A 24,855-nucleotide genomic window follows, 5' to 3' on the forward strand; every position below is an offset into this window, starting at 1 on the left:
TCAAGTGGCCAAAGTATTGGAGTTTCAGCTTCAGCATCAGTCCTTCCAGTGAACACCCAGGACTGATCTCCTTTAGGATGGACTGGGTGGATCTCCTTGCAGTCCAAGGGACTCGCAAGAGTCTTCTCCAACACCACAGTTCAAAAGCATCAATTCTTCGCCTTTATAATCCAACTCTCATATCCAAACAAGACTACTGGAAGACTATAGCTTTGACTAGACGGACCTTTGTTGACAAAGTAATGTCTCTGCTTTTTAATATGCTGTCTAGGTTGGTCATAGCTTTTCTTCCAAGGAGCAAACGTCTTTTAATTTCATGGCTGCAATCACCATTTGCAGTGATTTTGGAGCCCTAAAAAATAAAGTTTGTCACTGTTTCCATTGTTTTCCCATCTATTTGCCATGAAGTGATGGGACCAGATGCCATGATCTTAGTTTTCTAAATGTTGAGCTTTAAGACTACTTTTTCACTCTCCTTCTTTACTTTCATCAAGAGGCTCTTCAGTTCTTCTCTTTCTGCCATAAGGGTGTCATCTGCATGTCTGAGGTTATTGATATTTCTCCCGGCAATCCTGATTCCAGCTTGTGCTTCATCCAGCCCAGCATTTTTCATGATGTACTCTGCATATAAGTTAAATAAGCAGGGTGACAACATACAGCCTTGATGTACCCCTTTCCCGATTTGGAACCAGTCTATTGTTCCATGTCCAGTTCTAAATGTTGCTTCCTAACCTGCATACAGATTTCTCAGGAGGCAGGTCAGGTGGTCTGGTATTCCCATCTCTTGAAGAATTTTCCAGTTTGTTGTGACGCACACAGTCAAAGGCTTTGGTGTAGTCAATAAAGCAGATGTTTTTCTGGAACTCTTGCTTTTTCAATGATCCAACAGATGTTGGCAATTTGATCTCTGGTTCCTCTGCCTTTTCTAAATCCAGCTTAACATGTGGAAGTTCATGGTTCATGTACTGTTGAAGCCTGGCTTGGAGAATTTTGAGCATTACTTTACCAGCATGTGAGATGAGTGCAATTGTGCGGTAGTTTGAGCATTCTTTGGCATTGCCTTTCTTTGGGATTGGAATCAAAACTGACCTTTCCCAGTCCTGTGCCTACTGCTGAGTTTTCCAGATTTGCTGGCATATTGAGAGCAACACTTTCACAGCATCATCTTTTGGGATCTGGAATTCCATCACCTCTACTAGCTTTGTTCGTGTGATGCTTCGTAAGGCCCACTTGACTTTGCATTCCACGATGTCTGGCTCTAGGTGAGTGATCAAATTATCGTGGTTATCTGGGTTGTGAAGATCTTTTATGTACAGCTCTTCTGTGTATTCTTGCCATCTCTTCTTAATATATTCTGCTTCTGTTACGTCCATACCATTTCTGTCCTTTATTGTGCTCATCTTTGCATGAAATGTTCCCTTGGTATCTCTAATTTTCTTGAAGAGATCTCTAGTCTCTCCCATTCTATTGCTATAAGTTGATATATCTCAGATGACAATTTACCAATGTTATAAATAGCTTAAATATTAAATAGCCTTTGATCCAGTATTTTTAGAAATGTATACCAAGGGGAAAAAAATCATTGATGCACGTTAAAATTTAATCATGAAGATATAAAATTTGTTATTATGTCAATAACAAAAATAATTATAAGCAAACTATATATCCAATAGAAAACTGGTTAAATAAAAAGTATGATGTAATAGTACATTAGAATAGTATACTAAAAATCACTTTAGAATTCTAGGATATGGGGAAAACTCATGACATATTAAGGGGAAAAGTATATATACCATATGTGCAATATGATTTCAGATTTATAAAATGGATACATACAAATACACAGAAAAATAAAACTAAGAAGAAACAGACTATTCTTTTTTAGTGGTGATTAACCTTTTTATTTCTTTATTTCCTTATACAGAAGGATCATATAATCGGAGGGAAAAGTTTAGACAATACAAATTAACCCCAAACTCTTTTATCTGTGGATTTGTGTCATTCACCAGCTTAGGAAACTTCACAGCTATTATCTCTTCAAATATTGTTTCTAGTTCATTTTCTTCCCTCTTCTTAAGAGATTTCAATTATATGTATGTTAGAACTTTTCCACACAAGGTTTTGTTTGAGCCCTCTGAACATCTCTGGAGGGTATGGGGTTTGATTCTAAACATCTAGTCAAAGCTATGGTTTTTCCAGTAGTCATGTATGGATGTAAGAGCTGGACTATAAAGAAAGCTGAGCGCCAAAGAATTGATGCTTTTGAACTGTGGTGTTGGAGAAGACTCTTGAGAGTCCCTTGGACTGCAAGGAGATCCAACCAGTGCATCCTAAAGGAAATCAGTCCTGAAGATTCATTGGAAGGATGGATGCTGAAGCTGAAACTCCAATATGTTGGCCACCTGACATGAAGAACTGCTTCATTGGAGAAGACCCTGATGCTGGGAAAGATTGAAGGCAGGAGGAGAAGGGGATGACAGAGGATGAGATGGTTGGATGGCATCACTGACCTGATGGACATGAGTCTGAGTAGGCTCTGGGAGTTGGTGACGGACAGTGAAGCCTGGTGTGCTGCAGTCCATGGGGTCACAAAGAGTTAGACATGAGTGAGCAACTGAACTGAACTAGAACTTTTTCACTGTATGATCTTAAGTCTTACATTCTCCTTTATTTTCCTCTCCATCCTTTGGTCAATCCATCCTTCATTCTATATATTTTCCATGTTCTAGTTTAGTAATTCTCTCTTCAAATCTTTTAAAAATGTTCTTAAATTCATTCACTGAATTCTTGATTTTGGTTGCTGCAATTTTTCAAATCCATAATTTCTTTTACAATCTACTATGTCTTTTTTGGTATCATTTTCATTTCTCTGCCCAGTTTTTAATTGGGAAGTTGACAAGTATAAGTTATTTTAAAGTCTGCATTTGATAACAGCAGTGTGAGAAGACCCTTTGATTATCTGTTGGTTCTTGTGCATGTTGACTTGTTTCCTTGTGTGTCTGGTTATCTTTGTATTGAGTATTATATTTGAAATACTATTAGTAGGAATAATTTGAAATTTGGGATTAAGGTACTTCCCTCTAGGGAAGTTTTTTTTTTTTTTTTTTTCTCCCAGGCACCTGAAGGTAAATCTGGGTTTACCTTAACTCACTTTTCAGGCTCCAAATGACTCAGAGCTGCATGCAGCCTCTGGGCAGGATGTTTAGTTCGAGTTCACCAGTGTTTATAGGGAAGCCCTAAAGCCGAAGTATTTTCAGGGTCCCCACCTATGGTAGGCTCTAAATTCTAATACTGGTCCCTGTATCCTGGCAAGGCTAACAAAAACAGACTCCTAAATCTCTTGGCTGCCCATTCTGGATCAGTAAATGAGTACAGGTCAAAAATGGCCCTAAATGCTAAACTCAACCTCTCTCAATTTCTACCTTCTTTCAGATCTTGAACTGAAAGTTCCTGAGTAATCTATTGAGTCATCAACACCTATAAATCTATACTTCGCCTATCTTTTTTGGCTGTTAGAGGAAAGTTGTCGTTGAAAGTGAAAGTCGCTGAGTCATATCTGACTCGGTGCGACCCCATGGACCATAGTCCATGGTTTTTCCAGGCCAGAATACTGGTGGGTAGTTGTTCCTTTCTCCAGGGGATCTTGCCAACCTAGGGATCGAACCCAGGTCTCTCGCATTGCAGGCGGATTCTTTATCAGCTGAGCTACCAGGGAAACCATTACCAGACCCAGAAGTCCTTCTACTACACAATATTGTACTACATTAGTTTCATATACACTTAACTTACACATAGCAAACTATATGTACTTAGCCCTACCTCCCAAAGCATTGCTAAAAATTATATTTTGTGCATGTGCTTCATTATATATATATATATATATAGTGAATTACTATATGTTGTTGTTTAGTCGCTCAGTCATGTCCAGCTCTTCTGCAACCGCATGGACTGTAGCCCACCAGGTTCTTCTGTCCATGGCATTTTTTTTTTTTTTTTTGTCCATGGCATTTCACAGCCAAGTGGAGTGGGTTGCCATTCCTTTCTCCAGGGGATCTTCCCAACCCAGGGATCAAACCTGTGTCTCCTGCACTGGCAGGTGGATTCTTTACCACTGAGCCACCAGGGAAGCCTGAACTACTACATTATTATTATTATATGTTACTGTATAAAGATAGATACTTGAAGTCACATATTCTATAGTTCATAGGCAATTTAAGAGTTTCCAAGAGTAATTTTTTACTTTATGAAATTTTCATTATTTATTGACTTTAGAATCTAGCTCCCAAGTAAGACAAGAGTCCCCTATACCAGGGATATTCTGACAATGAGGTTACCTATTAGGGATATTTTAGACATTTTAATTCTGAGTAGGAACTTAAACAAGATGATATGTAGAATCCTGTCAATTGAGATTCTGTAACTATACTTAATTCAATTTGTACCAGAAGAAGATTCATGGCCTGATGTTTAATATATATTTTGAAGTAGTAAAAATACTACTAACAATCAGGAAAAACTTTCCCATCAGAAAGAAAACTATCAACAAAGGAAACAATAAGATTTTTTCTTTTTTAATAAAGCCCAACTTTCATATTCTTCTGAAATCATGCTACAATTATGGTCTGACTAATGGTCTATGGTCAAAAATTAAATGGCTCTATCTCATGTATATGTCATCTTTACATATGCTACAGAAATAAACCAGAGGAAAAAAGCTATATGCAAAACAGTGCTCTCAGCATTATTTAAAATAGCTTTTAAAAAATCAGAAATACTCTTTTATCTATATGAGATGATGGATTTAACTAAACCTACTGTGGTAATCATTTCACAATATATGTAAATCAAACCATCATGCCATATATTGCTGAGACATGTGGGATTTTAGTTCCGCAACCAAGAATTAAACCTGTGCCCCCTGCAGTGGAAGCATGGACTCAAGCACTGGACCACCAGGGAAGTCCTGTACACCGTAAACTTATACAGTGATGTATATCAATTATTTCTCAAAAAAACAAAAAACAAAAAACACCAAACTGGACAAACATCAGAAACTCTTTAAGATGTTCAACAAACAGAAAATGTTAAGTGTCACATGTCTTCCAAGTATTATCTGTCAATAAAATTATAATTATGTTTTGCATGATAAAAATTACATAAATAGATCCAAAAGACAAATTGAGGAAAAAAATATTTGTAATCAAAACAACTAAAAACACAATAAAAAAAAAAGTGGGCAGAGGACCTCAATAGACATTTCTCCAAAGAAGACATACAGACGGCCAACAGACACATGAAAAGATGCTCAACACTTCTAAACACTAGAGAAATGCAAATCAAAACTACAGTGAAGTATCATCTCACATTATTCAGAATGGCCGTCACCAAAAAGTCCTCAAGTAATAAATTCTGAAAAGGATGTGGAGAAAGGGGAACCCTCCTACATTGTTGGTGGGAATGTAAATTGGTGCAGACATGATGGAGAACAGTATGGAGGTTCCTTAAAAAACTAAAATAAACCCATATGATCCAGCAATTTCACTCTCTGGTATACAAAATCCCACTTTTCTGGAAAAGACAAAAACTCTAATTTGAAATTTTAGACAAATAGACAATTTTGTTCAAGGAAAAAAAAAACTATAAACATGCAAGAGATTAAATCATAAAATGTACCCACAAAGAGAGCTCCAGCCCCAGTTGACTTTATTGGCAAGTTCCAAAGCATATTTAAGAAATAAATCATTCAAATTTTAAAAGAACTCTTCCAGAGAAGATAAAAGAGTGGACACCCATCAATTCTTTTCCTGTGTCTAACTTAACCTAGATACAACAGACATATCACCAGAAAGAAAAAATCATTGTCTGACCTCACCAATGAACAAAGGTGCAAAAATCCTAAGTAAAATCTATCAAACCAAATCCAGCAATATATAAAAAGAATAATAAATCATGACAATATGTTTTTATGCCAAAGTATAATGTTGGTATAATATTTGAAAATGAATCAAGGTTATCCACAACATTGACAGGTTTAAAAAGAAAAATGACAATCTGAACAGATACAGATACAGAGAAAGTACCTAACAAAGTAAAACACTTACTACATATGATAAAATCTTAGCAAATAAGGAATATAGAAAAACTCAGGATGTGTGTGCTAAGATCCCATTAAGATTCTCCAGAGATCCTCTTAACTGGATGGTTGTGTCCATTTCTAGCAGCTATAGGTACTACTGCTATGAGTTCACACATGCTACATTCTCTGGAGAACTTCCTTGGGATGACTGGAACCAGCTTATGCAAAAGAACTAAGAGTTATACACACCTTTCCTTCATGGCCAACAGCTAATGATATTTGGTGCAGAAGTATAACTCTATTGTGCAACTAACACTCCAGAAAGCACAGAATCAAGCTGATTAAACTTGATTAATCAAACTTCACCTGAAATTATATCATTGCTTAGTTCTTTTCTTTCCCTATACTGATTCCCTCACTCCTTTAAAGGTTTCTCCTGAAAGCATTCCTATTATAAATCATTTGTACAGAAATTCCTCTTTGCTTCTAGGGAACAAAACCTGGAGATACATATAAGTAAGTTTAAATTTTCAACTTTCAGCACATAAGGAATAGAAAGGAACTTCCTGAATCTGATAATGGCAAGCTATAAGGAGGAGGAGAATGAGAAGGAGGAAGGCAGGGTGGGATGGGGTGGCAAGACAGAAAATCCTATAGTCCTAGCCAAACCTATAAAGCAAGAAAAACAGACAAAAAGTACAAGAAAAAAGAAATAAAACTCACATAATTTTCAGATGAAATGATTGGGCACATTAAAAAATCTAAGAGAATAAATAATTTTTAGAATTACTAGAATATAGTAAGAGTTTTTTTGATACAAGATCAATGTTCAAAAGACAACTGTATTTCTCTACAACAGTGAACAGAAAGAAATAATTTTAAATGGCATAAAAAACATCATGTACCATCTGTTTCCTGTATGGCCAAGTAAATTCCAACCATATCTGACCTTCCCACAGATAACAACTGTAACCTCTTAGACTAAATAAAAAACAAAGAAACAAAAACAAAATCCACAAGACCTTAAAGTCCGAGAGAGTGAATAAATACAGATTTGATTCTAAAAGGGAGTTAACATTTAGGAGAAGGAACCAGCACAGATGAGTTTCCTGTTTTTATGGTTTTTGAGAACAGACAGTAGTCAGAGCCTTGTGCAGTGGCTGAAATACCAATGGAAATCCCACGGTCCTTATGCCCCGAAGAAACAAGAGCACCGGATTCAGGGCAACCATGCCAGCTGGAGTATACATCCAAGAAAGGAGAGATCAGAAAGGAAGAACCACACATTCTGTCCATAAACTCTGTCCAAAACTCTAGCTGACTCCTCTACTACATAAGTGTGGGACAGATACCAGCTAAGAAACTCCAATACTTTGGCCACCTGATGTGAAGAGCTGACTCATTTGAAAAGATCCTGATGCTGGGAAAGATTGAGGGCAGGAGGAGAAGGGGACGACAGAGGATGAGATGGCTGGATGGCATCACCGACTCAATGGACACGGGTTTGGGTGAACTCCGGGAGTTGGTGATGGACAGGGAGGCCTGGCGTGCTGCGTTTCATGGGGTCGCAAAGAGTCGGACACGACCGAGCGACTGAACTGAACTGAAGGATAAAAAAACAAATTGAGATGTGAGAAGCCTCTCAGGAAACAGAGTGTATAGTCTGAGTTCAACCAAGTTAATTACATAATAAAATAAACAAAATAAACACTCTCCAGGGGAAAAACAGATTCCAGGCTCTCCACAATATAACACTCATCATGTCCATGATGCAATCCATAATTACAAGACAAATGAAGAATTAGAGAAACATGATGCATTCTCAAGAGCAGAGATAATTAGTGGTGACCAACTCTAACATATCCAGATGTTAGAATTAGCCAACAAGGATTTTAACAGAGCTATTACAGTGACTTAAAGAAAAATGCTCTTGGAAAAATGCAGGAAAAGATAAGACATCTCACAGAAGAAATAGAAACTATAGAAAAGAACCAGACGGAAATTTTAGAACTGAAAAATACAATATCTGAGATTAAAAATTCACTGAATGGTCTTAATGGCAGAAGAGATGAAAGGGTCCATGAACTAGAAGACAGATCAATAGAAATGATCTATTCCGAAATACAAAGAGAAAAAGCTAAAAATAAATTTATAGAGTCTCAGAGATCTATCCAAGACAATACCAAGAAATCTAACGTATGTATAAAGAACACTAAGAGAATTCATTGCCAGTGAATCTGTATTATAATAAAGGCTAAAGGAAATTCTTTAAGTTGAAGGGGAGGAATATCAATTGGAAACTTGAATTTTGGGGAAAGAACAAAGAGCAGTGGATATAGTAGAAAGCTGGATAAATATAAACAGACTGTTTTTTCTTCTTAATGTCTTTAAAATGCAGAGGATTGACTAAAGCAAAAACTATAACACTTTTATAAAAAGTGATACAAATGATAAAGGATGGAGGTGGTATTGATGATAAAACATGGGCCAACACTGTTGCAAGAACTTACAATAAGTGGTATAATATTAACTCTAAATAAACTGAGGAAAGTTAATTTTCCAAAATTGAAACTAATGAAACAAAATCCCCAAAGTCCAATATCTATTAAAGAAATTGTATTTGTTCTCAAAAAGCTTCAGGCCCAGATGGGGTTAGGTGTCAAATTTTACCAAACATTTAAAGAAAAAATAATACCATCATACAAAAAGGTTTTCAGAAAATAAAGCAGGTAACATTTCAATTAATTTTACAAGGCCAGCATAATCCTAATACAAAAATCTAACAAATATACAAAAAGATTCTTAACAAAATATATAAAAAGAATAATACATTACAACCAAGTAGTATTTATCTGAGGAATATCAGTTGAATCAACATTCAAAAATCACTATAATTCATGATATCACAAAGTAAAAAAACTGTTTAATGTTATGGTACATCCAGACAATGGACTATTTTTCAGTGATAAAAAGAAATGAGCTCTCAAGCCATGAAAAGACATGGAGGAAACTTAAAAGCATATTACTAAGTGAAAGAAGCCAATCTGAAAAGGCTAAATACTGTGTGATTCCCACTATGTGACATTCTGGAAAAGGGAAAACTGTGGAAACTAAAAGGATCAGTGGCTGCCAGAGGTTGAGGGTTGAGGAAGTGATAAACAGGTGGAACATAAAGGATTCTTGGGGTTTCCCAGGTGGTTCAGCGGTAAAGAGTCCACCTGCCAATGCAGGAGATGCACGTTCGATCCCTGGGTCAGGAAGATGCCCTGAAGGAGGAAATGGCAACCCACTCCAGTATTCTTGCCTGGAAAATCCCATGGACAGAGCAACCTGGTGGGCTATAGTTCATGAGGTCACAAAGAGTCGGACACAACTAAGCAGAGAGAGAGGATTCTTAGGATAGTGAAATTATTCTGCATGATAATATAATGGTAGACACAGATCATTACACATTTGTCCAAACCCATACAATCTACACTATCCCCATACAATCTACACTACCAAGAATAAAACATGTATAATAAGGCTGGCCAAGATGGCTGTTCTCTTCCTCTCTGAACACACCCTATTCAATCAGTCCCTGCTTCACCTACACTCTACTCAAATGATTAACCTTCCTTCCTAATCACAGAGACATACTTGCCCCCAGCCCCAGCTAGTGATTGCTCTAATCTCCAGATCAGAACAGCTCCAATATGATAGTTTATCAAAGGGGCATTGATGCTCCTCTGCTGGTTTCTCTGGTAACTGATGTGCCAACCTGACATCAATTTCCTTTGTAACTGGTAAATTCCCTCACTGCCTTCCCCAATAACTAAGACTACTGCCATGCCATCTGCCATACATGATGGGGTGTTGCTCTGGGCCTTGCTTCAGACATGTAAGATGCCCCTGTCCATTAAATCACTGATGTCTCTGTTGCTGACTGTGAGCTCTTTCTTCAGTCTTGAGGCTAGGCAAATACAAGGCATGAAGGTCTGTGGGGTGAAACCCAACAGCATACTGGAAACAATGGATTTTGGGTGATTAATATGTGTCAGTGTAGGTTTATCGACTCTAACAAGTGTGCCACACTGGTGGGGGATGTTGATAATGAGGGAAGCTATCCATGAATGAGGGTAGGGGGAATATGAGAAATCTCCCTCTGTACTCTACCTTCAATTGTGCTGTGAACCTAAAACTGCTTAAAAAATAAAGTTTTAACTAAAAAAAAAAAAAAATAATAAACATGATCTTCTCAGTAGATGCAGAAAAAGCATCTGACACAAATTGAACCCCAAGAACACAAGAGAAGACTCTACACATGGACATCACCATATGGTCAACACTGAAATCAGCTTGATTATATTCTTTGCAGCCAAAGATGGAGAAGCTCTATACAGTCAGCAAAAACAAGACCGGGAGTTGACTGTGGCTCAGATCATGAACTCCTTATTGCCAAATTCATACTTAATTTGAAGAAAGTGCAGAAAACCAGTAGACCATTCAGGTATGACCTAAATCAAATCCCTTATGACTATACAGTGGAAGTGAAAAATAGATTTAAGGGATTAGATCTGATAGACAGAGTGCCTGATGAACTATGGACAGAGGTTCGTGACATTGTACAGGAAACAGCAGTCAAGACCATCCCCCAAAAAAGAAATGCAAAAAAGCAAAATGGCTGTCTGAGGCGGCCTTACAAATAGCTGTGAAAAGAAGAGAAGCGAAAAGCAAAGGAGAAAAGGAAAGATATACCCATTTGAATGCAGAGTTCCAAAGCAAAGCAAGGAGACAAGAAAGCCTTCCTCAGCGATCAATGCAAAGAAATAGAGGAAAACAACAGAATGGGAAAGACTAGAGATCTCTTCAAGAAAATTAGAGATACCAAGGGAACATTTCACGCAAAGATGGGCTCAATAAAGGACAGAAATGGTATGGACCTAACAGAAACATAAGATATTAAGAAGAGGTGGCAAGAACACACAGAACTGTACAAAAAAGATCTTCACGACCCAGATAACCATAATGGTGTGATCACTCACACTCACCTAGAGCCAGACATCCTGGAATGTGAAGTCAAGTGGGCCTTAGGAAGCATCACGACGAACAAAGCTAGTGGAGGTGATGGAATCCCAGTTGAGCTATTTCAAATCCTAAAAGATGATGCTGTGAAAGTGCTGCACTCAATATGTCAGCAAATTTGGAAAACTCAGCAGTGGCCACAGGACTGGAAAAGGTCAGTTTTCATTCCAAACCCTAAGAAAGGCAATCCCAAAGAATGCTCAAACTACCGCACAATTGCACTCATCTCACATGCTAGTAAAGTAATGCTCAAAATTCTCCAAGCCAGGCTTCAGCAATATGTGAATCGTGAACTTCCAGGTGTTCAAGCTGGATTTAGAAAAGGCAGAGGAGCCAGAGATCAAATTGCCAACATCCGTTGGATCATCAAAAAAGCAAGAGAGTTCCAGAAAAACATCTATTTCTACTTTATTGACTATGCCAAAGCCTTTGACTGTGTGGATCACAATAAACTGTGGAAAATTCTGAAGGAGATGGGAATACCAGACCAACCTGACCTGCCTTTTGAAAAACCTCTATGCAGGTTAGGAAGCAACATTTAGAACTGGACATGGAACAGCAGACTGGTTCCAAATAGGAAAAGGAATACGCCAAGGCTGTATATATATTATAACCCTGATTAGTTAACTTATATGCAGAGTACATCATGAGAAACGCTGGGCTGGAATCAAGATCGCCGGGAGAAATATCAATAACCTCAGACATGCAGATGACACCACCCTTATGGCAGGAAGTGAAGAAGAAGTAAAGAGCCTCTTGATGAAAGTGAAAGAAGAGAGTGAAAAAGTTGGCTTAAAGCTCAACATTCAGAAAACTAAGATCATGGCATCCGGTCCCATCACTTCATGGCAAATAGATGGGGAAACAGTGGAAGACCAGTCAATCCTAGATTAATCAGTACTGAATATTCATGAGAAGGACTGATGCTGAAGCTTCAATACTTTGGCCACCTGATGTGAAGAACTGTGTCACTGTAAAAGACCCTGATGCTGGGAAAGATTCAAGGTGGGAAGAGAAGGGGATAACAGAGGATGAAATGGTTGGATGGCATCACCGACTCGATGGACATGAGTTTGAGTAAACTTCGTGAGTTGGTGAAGGCCAGGGAAGCCTAGCGTGCTGCAGTCCATGGGGTCACGAAGAGTTGGACACGACTGAGCAATTGAACTGAACTGAATGTTCATAGCAGCAGTATTTCCAATAGCCAAGCTATGGAAGTGTCCATTAACAGGTGAACGGATAAAGAAGATGTAATACACACATACACACACAATGCAAAAGTACTTACCCATAAAAAATAACGAAATTTTGCCATTTTCAACAACATGGATGGACCTGGAGGGTATTGTGTTTAATAAAATAAGACTGAGAAAGACAAATACTGTATGTGATCATTTATATGTGGAATACAGAAAATAAAACGAATGAGTATAACAAAACAGAAACAGAGAAAAACCCATGGGGAGAGGAAAGAAAGGAGGGGCAAAATAGAGGTAGGTGATTAACAGGTACAACTATGTATAAAATAAACTACAAGGATACATTGTACATCACAGGAAATAGAGCCAATGTTTTATAACTTCAAATGGAATATAATTTATAAAAATTTTGAATGACTATACTGTACACGTGACATATAACATTGTATATCAACTATACCTCAATTTAAAAAAATCTCTTCATTGTTATTGCATGTCCCCTGTTCAGTTTAATTTCCCTGGTAGGTTTTCAACTGCTGCAGTGTTCTAGCTTATGTATCCTTTCTCTGATTGGTGGGCATTTAGGTTTTTGATAGTTTTTACCTACAATAAATAATGAAATATTTCAGAGGGAAAATTACATGAGAAAATTCTGAAGCAGAAACCACAAAACTACCACTTATACTGAAAAGATTTTCTAACAAAGTCTGTTGAGCTGAAAGCTAAGATGACTTTGCATCTAAGAAGCACAGTATTTTTCATTTACATTATAATTTTCATATTCTTTTGAGCATTCAATAAGACCATTTTCATAGTTTTGTTTGGTAAGATACAGTGCTCATTAAATTACTTGGTATAAGAGATCCTATGCAAGCCTGGATACACTATCTGTATCCTTTCCATCAGCATTAATCATTTTCTTCATTAACTCCCAACACCAGAGGGCAGCAGCTTCAGTACTAATTAGCAATAATGCAGAGAGTAACTAATGGAAAAAAATACTCCTTTAGCAAAATCTACACTAAATTACTACCCAACCTTTTATTTGGGGGAAAAAGTGTTTCTAAAATATAGAACAGACATATGAAATAAATAAAAACAACTAAATAAGCAAAACACACTGTCTTCCCACAAGGATAGATAAATTGAATTTAGACTGTCCAGGGAGAGACCATGAAAATCCGAGTTAGTGGAATTTAATAACATTTACATTCTTTGGTTAATTTAATGTATCTTATAAGCATAGGCTTCTCTTGTTGTGGCAGACCCAGTCATGGCTCAGACAGTAAAGAATTTGCCTGCAATGTGGGAGACCTGGGTTCAATCCCTTGGCCAAGAATATTCCCTAGAGAAGGGAATGGTTACCCACTTCAGTATTCTTGCCTGGAGAAGTCTGAGGACAGAGGAGCCTGGTGGGCTACAGTCTGTCCATAGGGTCACAGAGTCAGACATGACTAACAACTACTACTTTCCCATGACTTCCCTGGTGGCTCAGACGGCAAAGAATCTGCCTGCAAGGTGGGAGATCTGGGTTCAATCCCTGGGCCGGGAAGATGCCCGAGGAGGAGGAAATGGCAACCCACTCCAGTATTCTTACCTGGGAAACCCCATGGATAGAGGAGCCTGGTGGCCTGCAATTCATGGGGTCGTAAAGAGTCAGACACTACAGAGCAACTAACACTTTCACTTTTGTAAGTATAATTTGGAAGAGCCAAATAAAAACAAATTCCTTTTCATTAGCTTCTCTTGGCTCTCTGATTTTTCCAATAGGAGGAAAGGAAGAGATGGGGAAAAAATAATTCTAGGTTAAAGATAATACCAAACAGACTTCTAACGGCCTTGTAGAAAACATAAAGGAAGTAAACAAAAATCTTTGTTAAAAGAAAAAACAGGACAAAGAAGACCCTAAACAAAAGGAAGAAGTAGTCAGTCTACCTATTTTGACATTTTCAGATGGGAAAGAAGAGGGTGCTTTCAAATAAGAATTCTTTCCCTTTCAAGTATTATTTTTTTTAATCAAAGACTTGAATTTTTAGAAAATTTTTGGGTTTACAGAAAATTGAGCAGGTAGTACAGGGAGTTCCCTCAAACCCTCCTACCCGACCTCTTTCCCCTGTTGTTAACACTGTTTTGGGGCTAGAGGGAATGGAGGTAAGGGGACTTCTTTAATGAGTATAGAGTTTCAGATTCACAAGACAAAAACGTTCTGGAGATCTGTTTCATAAAAATGAGAATCTGATTAACGCTATTGAACTGCACACTTAAAAACAGTGAAGATGGTAAATTTTATGTGTTTTTAACCACAATAGAAATTAAAATTTTCTGTTTTGTCTTCAGATTAATCCTCAAAACTGAAAATACTGCAAGTATTAGGTTAAGATTATCTAGATATTGTTCACTACAGACCCCGGGCTTGGATAAAATTTCATCTTTCCAGGCTCACCTTGAGTCGCCTGAAAGTGCTGAGATCAAATGGATTTTTTTTTTCCCCTTAAGCTCCATCAATTAATTCTTCAAAAATCACACCCTATTTTAGTTTGCTTCACTTTTGAACCATAACTTGCTTATTTAAGTCTGCCTTCCTTCCTCCCTGCCCTCCCTCCTCCCCTTCCTCCCTTTCTTCCATCTGTGGTTAACTGCTTTTCTTTTTTTTGAAGTTGCTGTTGCCAGAAATAACATGCCATCTTCATCATTATCATTAACATCTTCCAGCTCTCTTTTAAGGCACAGACATTGCATTCTTTTTTAAGATACATTTCTTTAAAGCCCAGTGTCGAACTAGTGCACATTTGTCATCCGTGATTTCTTCACAATGGACTCCTGGGGTGGTTCCTTCATGTCAGCTTCTCTCATATTTTCTATTTCCTTTTGCTATAGGTTTCTTCAACTTAAACTTTTATATTTTCTATTGCATTTGGCAAGGGGTGGAGGGATCCAGTTTTTTGCCCCCCTAACTTCCAAGAGCTCATTCTTCTTTCCTGTTCCTTTTACATAGCATCTTTCTTTATTTGATAGAATAATTACCTTTTATAACTGATTTTAAGTTGTTATATTCCCTTACCCTGGTTCTTTTCTGGGTCCATTGCTTTGTTTTTACTCTTCATGCCGCTTGTTTTCTTTACATAATTTGACCCTTGGTAAGTCATTGATATCCACCAATTTTTCTTGGAAGCTGGTCTGGGTTTTCTCTGGTTTCTAATACATAGGCATGTTTTCTGCTAATCTCTTCTCAAACAGAATGGCTAATCGGGAGCTCTGTGTTTGTGAGTTGGGCTTATGGTCCTGGAGACTTTGTTAGCACTAATTAAACTATTTAAGTTTTCAAAAGAATAACTAAAACTAATGGCATAATGTAATTTAGTCAGGACAGAGAACAGGGTGAGTGAGCTCTCATTTTTCACAGCATGCATCTGACAGATAATATGTAAAATAAATCAAGGAATAGTGGTACTAGCTTTTATGGTCATGACAATAACTAAGAAGTCAAAAATGGGTTCTAAGGAGCAAACTGAGGATGAGAATAGGCAAGTAGGAACACTGCTTTCCATTATAATCTCTTTTTACTGTTTTTAAAAAACCATAAGCATGTATTTCTTTGTAATAATAAAAATAGCTTTAAAAATAAAATTGTAGAAACTAAAGAGCAAATGTAAGAAATTTGGAAATATATAAAAGGAAAAAATAAATGTGTGTATGTATGTGTGTGTGTGTATATATATATATATATACACACACACACATACATACATATATATTACACATATATATATGTGTATATATATCTCCAAACCCTTATTTCTACATACTAAATGTCTTGGACAGAGGGAGAATGTTGTTGCCAAGGAAACCAAAGCAACTGTTAAGCAGCAAATTCAGCTCTTTAAAAAAAAATCCATGGCAATTTATTCTGCAGAATATTACAGTCTACTTCAGCTTTTACAAAAACCAATAAAATGGTTTTAATGAGGTCCTTGAAACTTGGTTTATGATGTCACTAACATCTATTAAACATTCCAGTTACAGAGTCTAGTACAGTGATAAGAAAGCTAGAGTAAAGATCAGATATCCCAGGTTTAGTTCCAAGTCTACCACTTAAAAGCCGTATGTCCTTGAGCAGGTCATTTTCCATGTCTGAAACTAAGTTTCTTTAGTAGTAAAATTGGGGATAACTACACCTAACCCACTCCAGTGTTCTTGCCTGGAGAATCCCAGGGACAGGGGAGCCTGGTGGGCTGCCGCCTATGGGGTCACACAGAGTCGGACACGACTGAATCGACGCAGCAGCACACCTAACCTTGGAGAAGGAAATGGCAACCCACTCCAGTACTACTGCCTGGAAAATCCCATGGACGGAGGAACCTGATAAGACTACAGTCCATGGGGTCGCAAAGAGTCAGACACAACTGAGCGACTTCACTTTCACACCTAACCTGCCTACCATACAGGGCTGCTGTGAATATCAAATTATTTAGATCATCAAGGTTTGAAACACAACACAAATAAATTCAAGTAATAACCACTAATATTTTCCAAAATTAACAAGGTGATAAGTATTGTTCATTGATCAAATGCCAAATTATGTAAAGTATTAGAAAAAGTTAACAAAAAATGTAATATAGACTACTATTATAAAAAAAAATGGAGAAGGAAATAGCAACCCACTCCAGTATTCTTGCCTGGAGAATCTGATAGACAAAGGAGCCTGGCAGTCCGTGGGGGTCACAAGAGTCAGACATGACTTAGTGACTAAACCATTATAAAAACTATATTGAACTAGGTGGCAGATTCAAGTTCTGATTCAGGTTCTATCCACCACCACTGATAATTTCCACTTCTTTGGGTCTCTGCACAATGAAACTGGAATGGACAACCTCTGGAGAGGTGCTTCATGGGTGTGTTTTCCATCATGTGATGATGATTTAAAAGGAAATTCATTCACCACTTTTAAAGAAATGCAGGCTATATTTTGCTTAAAAACTTTCATTGCTAGATGTTTGAAAATCACTGACTTTAGGATGAAGTCTTTTATTTCTATGTTCAGGCATTTCATAACTGTAACCTAATTAATCTATCTTTACATTCTACTCTTTCTCAACATAAACCTACCTTGAGAGACCACAGTACTCTACTCATTATTTCTCAAAATGCCATGGCCAATTCCTGCCTCCACACTGCTGTCAATATGTATATAGTTGTTGCCACTACAGCTAGCTGAGCGGCTCTGCCTGGGGTCCCATCCCATTCCCTACCCACATTTACACACCCAAACTTGGACAGGACTTAATGTCTTTGATAAGACTGTTTTCAAAAATGGTAAAATTTACAGTATATCAAAAACAGGAGAGAGTTGTCATATTTATAGAGAACCTAGCTTCTAGCCAGCAAGACTTGTCTGTAATTTGATAGAATGTATGAAAGTATTAGGAAGGAAGTGGGGGCTTAGCTCTAAAAGATAGAAGGGGAGAGCACTGTAGCAGTATCATCTGCGCATTGGCTGGAGGAGGAACACTTTGATCCACAGACTTGTTGGATTCCAGTGGCAGGACAGTCCTATCAGAGAGATGGATGCATTTACTTATTATAGACTAATGCTGTTAAACATTTATGCCATATATCTGACTCCTTGTGATTTGATTTCGTAATCACTGCAAATCTTCAGATTCTTTCACTTCCCTTATAGTGCATCAAGAAAATGGCCTGACTGAGACAAATTCATCTATATTACATCTGTACCATAAATTAATAAAACAGCTTTCTGAATTCTGACATCAGTTACTGTGACCTTGAGCAGCATGAGTCCATCCTGAGGCAAGAGAGACTAACAAATTAGTCTGAAGGCATAAGAACCAAGGGTCAGATCCTGGACTATGGTAAACAGACCAAAAGAATGTCACTCCAAAGCGACAGCAAGGGGTACCTGGGACCTCCCCAATAATCACCCTGTCTTATTGCACTATTTTTGTTTTAACACTTTCATATACCTTTACTCAAGGTCACTAACCACATACTAATGCCTTTCTATGACCTGGTCTACATGCCCTTCCAACAGTTTCTATGTACCCTAAGCTACTGCAGAAACAAATTTTCTAAGTACACACATTAATGTTTTTATCTCTACTTGGAATATTCCTCCTCTCAATGCTGACAAGTCTAAATTTTAACTAATTCTGAAGGGTTTAGCACAGATAACACCTGTTTTATGAAGAAATTTCAAAGAACACCACCCATCATGACTAAAACTAGCAATACTGGTGACCTGGACAAGTAACAAATTGCTTTTAGATCAACTTATGACTTAGTACTATGTATCTCACCAGAGTCATCAAGGATCAGGGCATTTGGTAGGTTCTTTTTTCCACTATAAAAAATAAATAGGTATTAATCAGGTATTACCTCACTCTCTCTATGCTGGAAGACCACACATGTCATCACCAACATGTAATGCAATAAATGCTGTAAATCCAAACTATTGTTTCACATTTCTGCACTCCACAGTTCAGTGCCCTGGGACACCATAGCCTAGCTTACCTACACTATCAATCTACAATACAGGTATCTTTCCTTATTAATTAAAAGCATTTTTCCCATTGAGAGAGGGATTGGTTAAGTAAATATTATTTTTATTAAATAATTATTAAACTTATTTAAATCTGTTAAAAGCACTTGTTACTTGCTCCCTGTATTATATTTGTAAGCTTTTGTTTTATATTCCCTTCTATGTTCTTTGAAGATACGATCCATATCTAATCAATCTTTGTGTCTCCCACAGGTTTTCAGTCTGTACCTTGTATATAGAAGGCTCTTTAAATATAAATTAATTTCTCTTCCACTTTCGGTGAGGGCTCTCCCCATTCTTTTTATATGTATCCCATCTTCTTATTGTCGTCCTTGACTATGCCAGTCCACAGGTCACTTACTTTTAAACTCCTATAAAACCTGACTGCCTATAAACCATTAAATTGCCACCAACACCATCCCAGCATTATCTTTTTACATGTATATGTATTTCATAGTCTTTTCACATTTCAGTATACCCAACAATATCTAGGTACAGCATGGACAAATAATATCAATTCATTCAGCCAATATTTTTAAAAATAATCAAGTCAAGAGATCCATTAGGAAAAGTATAGTCAAAATTGGCACCTAAATAGAACAAAAGATTTCACCCGTGACAATGAAACAAACTCCTATTGTTGAAGGGCCAAAGGCTTTGACACACATAATAGTTATCAATAAATTAAATTGTGTTGGAATTCTACAAGTGTCTTTGAATATCATACATCTTCCTTTCACTTCACAGAGACACAAGTAAAATCACATTTCTTTACTGACAGCAGATGGCCTTAAACAATAGCAATTAACTATATTAAACCTATAAAGATAACATTCATCTGTAATTTAGATTTCTCTGCTAAAGAGATATATATGGTCAGTTTACAGTATATATCATTTCACAGTATGCTAAGCCTTAGCTTTTTTTTCCTACTAGGCTTCCTCCTCCCTAATGAACCAAAAACAGAAGAGGAATCTGTAAATCTTCACTTCTTTTGTATCCTTCCATAACAAGGAACTATATTCACAGCAGGCAATAATAAAAACTGGCAAAATGGATTTAAAGTTATTCGCATTTTTCACATCCTTGTAATCAATGGGACACCACAGATTTTGCATATGACTGAAAAAGGTGTGTGTACATATGTATTTTTTGTATAAATGGGCAAATCCTACAAAAAGGGTGTTAGCTCTCTAGTAGCTCATTCAGAACATTCTGGAGCCTTGCTACCCAAAGTGTGGTCCACAGACCAGCAGCATTGGTATCATTTGGGAGTTCATTATGAAGCAGAATCTCACACCACACCCCAGGCTTCATAAATCACAATCTGCATTTAAAGATCTCCAGGTGCTCTGCATGCACTTCAAGAGTTTGAAATGCACTGGTTTAGACTCCAGAGGAAGAATTAGAATGTCCAAGATACATACGACCATGTAATACTAAACAAGTCATTGCTTATTTGTTGGTCTTCCTTATTTGCTGACTGAAGGCTTTTTGAGGGTAGGAACCCTTTCTAGCCTCCTCACCACTAGCATACCCTGGACCCAACAGGCCCTGAAACATTACCCCATGCTCAATCGATATTTTTTGCTGAATGCATGAATGACTGAACAAAGTAAAAATAAAACTTTAGGAAGCTAATAATCCTTTAGGAAGCTGAATAACATGATTTCACATATGACCACATTAATTCTTTAATTCAGTATTATTAATTCTTTTTAAAATACGTTGCCGTCTCTACTTCAACAAATGCATTTAATATACTCGACAAAGCAAAAGCTTGGATCATCTTTCTCTATTGGAGCTAAGGGCCTCTTTTACAAGTGAGATGGCTGCATTTTAATTCTAGCTCTCATATATCCATCCCATATGCCTCCGTAAGATGAAAACACCGCAACAATTTGGAGAGAGTACCGGTCGGGGAACAGAGGAGGAATGGATACAAGTCTGTATCATCGCATGAAACCTGGAAAACATGATTTTTGGAAGAGGACACCTTCAGAAAATAACTTCTGGCCAGCGGAAAAAAGAGAATCCTTATCTTTCTCAAGAGCAAAAGGTGGTATTAGAGAATATACGGGAGTGGGAGCGATAAAAGACCAGCGACTACCTAGCGACGTAAGGTAGAAACACACCAGACCAGCGCTAAAGCAGATAGTGGTTAGATATCGTCCCAGAAGGTGGAAAAACAACAACAACAAAAAACCACCCACTTTCAGATTTGCAGAGAAGGAAGTCAAGGGAGAAGAAAGGGGAAAGGAAATCTCTCTATTAAGGGTATAACTTACAATGATGATGATGATGATGATTTTTTTTTTTGGAGAAAAGAGACACGACACACACTTGAAGGGGGGCGGGACGGGGGGAGGAGGAAGGAAGGTAGCAATTTCTCGCCTTGCAAAAGGAAGCGACTACAGGCGTCCTTTCCCAGCTCAGATGGCCCCAGGGAGGCAGCCCAGGCATAGGTGGGTGGCAACGCCCAGCTCCGCTAGCTCCCGCCGCATGGCCTGAGCGATCTCCCCCCACAGCCTGCAGAGCACCGGGTGGGGACGGGCAAGGGTGTACACGGTGTGGGAGGGCGTGCAGGAGGAGGGGGAGGATGCCCGGCCGACCAGGTACCCACCTTATCCCAACGGAGCCACTGCCCGATGGCTGTGTCTAGCTGAGGGTCCCCAGTGTGATAGGGGGCGTGGAGCAGGTTGGAGTTCAGGTCCCCCTCTGCGTTTTCAGTCATGGCAGCCAGTCTGGGGTGCGTGACTGGGGATCCAGCCAAGACACAGAGCTGGAGGAGCTTGACGTGCGCTCACCAGGATCTCGACGCCCCCTCCTCACTGAAAGGCATCGGAGACCAACCGCAGGACTTTTGTGCCAGGTCCTGCCGCAGCTTTGAGGAAACAGGAGAGAGGAGGGACGCGGCCGCCTACTTCCCACTAGACGAGCTCCTGGTCTCTCTGGGCGAACGGACTGAGGCGGTCCCACCTCGAGAGAACAACAACAGTCCCAGATGTCTGGGTCGTGGCCGCCGCCGCTACCGCCGCCCTCGCAGCTTTAGGCCCCGCCCTCGCGCCTCTAGCCCCGCCCCTTCCCCGCAGATTTAAGCTCCCGGGACTCGAGGCGCGAGCCGGGAAGCGCGCTCCCGACGCCTCCCCAGCGGCGCGAGTTAGTACCCTGCTGCGGGGTGAGGAATAGGGGCAGGACCATTTTATTTCTTAATTTGCCTTTTCCCACGTGTCTTATTCTTGTTACAATCCCCACCCACCCCCACGCGTCTCCTTTTCTGCATCAGACGCCATGTCCACCACAACGCGCCTGTCTCAGAGCTCGCTTTTGTGAATCCCCATGGCGCGCAAAGGGCCCCTCCTGTTTCGTCTTGGGGAGCGCGCCCGGCGGGAGAGTGCGAGGGCTGTCCCCGCATGGCCTCACGGGAGTTGTAGTTCTTTTTTTTCCTCTCCCCCTCGAGGCGTGTAAAGACCACCGCAGACTACAACTCCCAGCAGCTCCTTGCCCTGCGTTTTCTCAAAGGAAAAAAGCTACACCTCTAGGCTGTTCCCTATAGAAATGCCCAGTTCGCGTTAGGTCCGCTGCAGTTGTGTCCCTGGGCTTCAATTAAATTAAACAAGGGCAGGTGCAGGAAGGGTACAGCTGATATCTATTCAGTGCTTTACAGTTTACGAATCGCCTTCTGTCGTCTAAACCATCGTGTGACGGAGTGAAAAGGAGGTGATCCATTCTCATTTTACACACAAAGAGGAAGCTGCCTCTGAGTGAACTGACTTTTTCAAAGAGGCGGAATTCAAAAGTAGTCGAACGAGCAATCCAACCTCATTTCAGGTCTCAGGTGGCAGATCATTTTGCTCTGCTGCTACAGTGGACTAGGAGGTAGGGAGAACAAGATAACTGGGGGGAAAAAAGCCAACAACCAAGTTGTGAAAGAGGGAAGATGTGTCAGCATTTAACCATAACACAAGAATGAATAAGCGTTAGCGTGCAAAAAGCACTGGCAATAGGAATATGGAGCAAGAAGAAAGATTGTAAAGAAATAGTCTTAAATTTCTCCTTATTTTGCCGTCCTCTCTTCTACAGAATGTTCACCTTTCAAGTCACAGAACAGGTGTGGGAGACGCTGACAGGTGCTTGCCTGTCACACACAGCTGCTCCTGAGTCTCTTGGTGTAGCTTCTTAAACAGTGGCTCTACGATTTTAACCAAGTGACTCTTTCTGTCGTCAGTTTTTTGCAAGGAGAGTGTAATAGTATTCACACCTTGGCTGCAGTAACTTAAGTGGCTTTAAAGTACTTGGAGGTTCACAGATAAAAGATATAATAAATTAAAAGAATTACTTTCCTTTAAAAATGCCATTTACCATAATAAAATCCCAAATACCAAGGTATAGAAGGATTGTGGTACCCATCCCTGAAAAATAGTGTGCCATAGTTGGGAATTACAGTTTTTGCTAGTCAGTTAAGTATTTCCTTTACAGAATCAGCAGGTTCTTTTATTCACACTAGGCCTGGGAAATACACATGAGTCCTGGAGAAAAATTCATCATTCACTATCAACACTATTATTGTCTGTGATGAACGTTAGGTAAACATGTACTCTCTCTGAAGTTTTATGCTAGGGGCTGAGGCTAAGAGAAAGTATATAATAAAATTGTTCATTTCAAAAAATAAAAAAAATGAAAATAAGAATGAAATCTAAAAAAAAGAAAAAAAGAATGAAATCTGTCTGGGAAGACCATATGTATACAAGAAAAGAGCTCATGATAAACAGCAAGTGCTTGCCACAGACAACTGTTAAGAACTTAAGAGTGTGAGGTAGTCGGTAAGAGCATCAAGTGGCAGAAGGGACTAGCAATGGGCTTTAAAGGACAAAAAATTAGTAAATAGAGAAAACGGTAGAGGGCAGGGTCTCCCTAGGAATTTGTCCTCTGGGACAGTGCCCCAGAGACTCTGAATCAGTTACTTTGGGATAGGGCCTAGGTACTTGCATATTTAACAAATACCTATTGATTGTGACGTGAGTGGTCATAATCTTGCTACTCAAAGTGTGATAGAAGGACCAGTCTGTTAGTCCTCTGGGAGCTTAATAAGAAATAAAAAATTTCAAGCCCCATCCCAATTCTATTGAATCAGAATCTGCATTTTAACAAGATCCAATGATGATTTGTATATATATTAAATGTGATTAAGCAGTGGTTTTTATAAGACAACCCTAATTCAATTCTGAGAAACACTACTGAGTCAACAGAACTTTGAAGAGGTGAAACTGTATAGGGCAAGTATAAAGGATGGGAGAAATGCAAGTTTTAATTCAATACCTGAATCAGCTAGTCCCCATTTTTATCAGCAAGATCATGACAGACATAAACTAGTTACCAGAAACTTTGCCCAACATCTCCAACTTGTTGCTTAGGATTTGAAGGGTAACCAAGAGAACCCAGAACTCATCAAATCGAAGAACGGTATCTAAGTGTGTCCAGAAGAGGGTGTATAATAGTTTTCCTAGTCAGGGAAGCTCAGAAGCTTTCAGTTCTGTTGGAATTTGTTTAGTATCCTGTATTTTTATTTGCTAAGTGTGACAACTCTGTGGTTATGAAAGAGAATATCTCTCTTGGTCCTAATATACACCCTTTATTTATAGTTTTAAAAAATCTAATTAAGATACTCAAAGCTCTCTTTTGGTTAGGGTAGCAAGAAATTAAATTTTCATCAATATCAGAGTCTCCCATCTCCAGCCCAGGCTTTAAATGATACTGGGGAAAGAGGAAGAGCAGATAGCTCTAGATCATCAAGGTTTCTGCTAACATCTATATTGTCCAGGGTCATAGTGGTCTTGAAGTCTGACAGCTTTATCCTTGCGTACCATTCAGGTATGGCCTGGAAACTTGACTGAGGCTACAAACCCAAAAGCTTCTGTTTAGACACATGGCCATCCCTTCTAAATCCTACTAACTCCTTG

General features: G+C 38.8%; 1 protein-coding gene across 1 annotated transcript in view; it reads right to left on the reverse strand.

The window, feature by feature from the left end:
• The window catches only part of PGM2L1 (phosphoglucomutase 2 like 1), a 60,103-nt gene extending 38,155 nt beyond the window's left edge, over window positions 1–21,948 (reverse strand). Inside the window, exon 1 of the mRNA XM_061150169.1 lies at window positions 21,519–21,948. Coding sequence (XP_061006152.1) covers window positions 21,519–21,629 — 111 coding nt within the window. The 5' untranslated portion in view covers window positions 21,630–21,948. The remainder of the gene's footprint in view (window positions 1–21,518) is intronic.
• Window positions 21,949–24,855: the final 2,907 nt, after the last annotated feature.

The sequence above is a fragment of the Dama dama genome, chromosome 1 (assembly GCF_033118175.1).
Source record: "Dama dama isolate Ldn47 chromosome 1, ASM3311817v1, whole genome shotgun sequence".
Classification (NCBI taxonomy): Eukaryota; Metazoa; Chordata; class Mammalia; order Artiodactyla; family Cervidae; genus Dama; species Dama dama.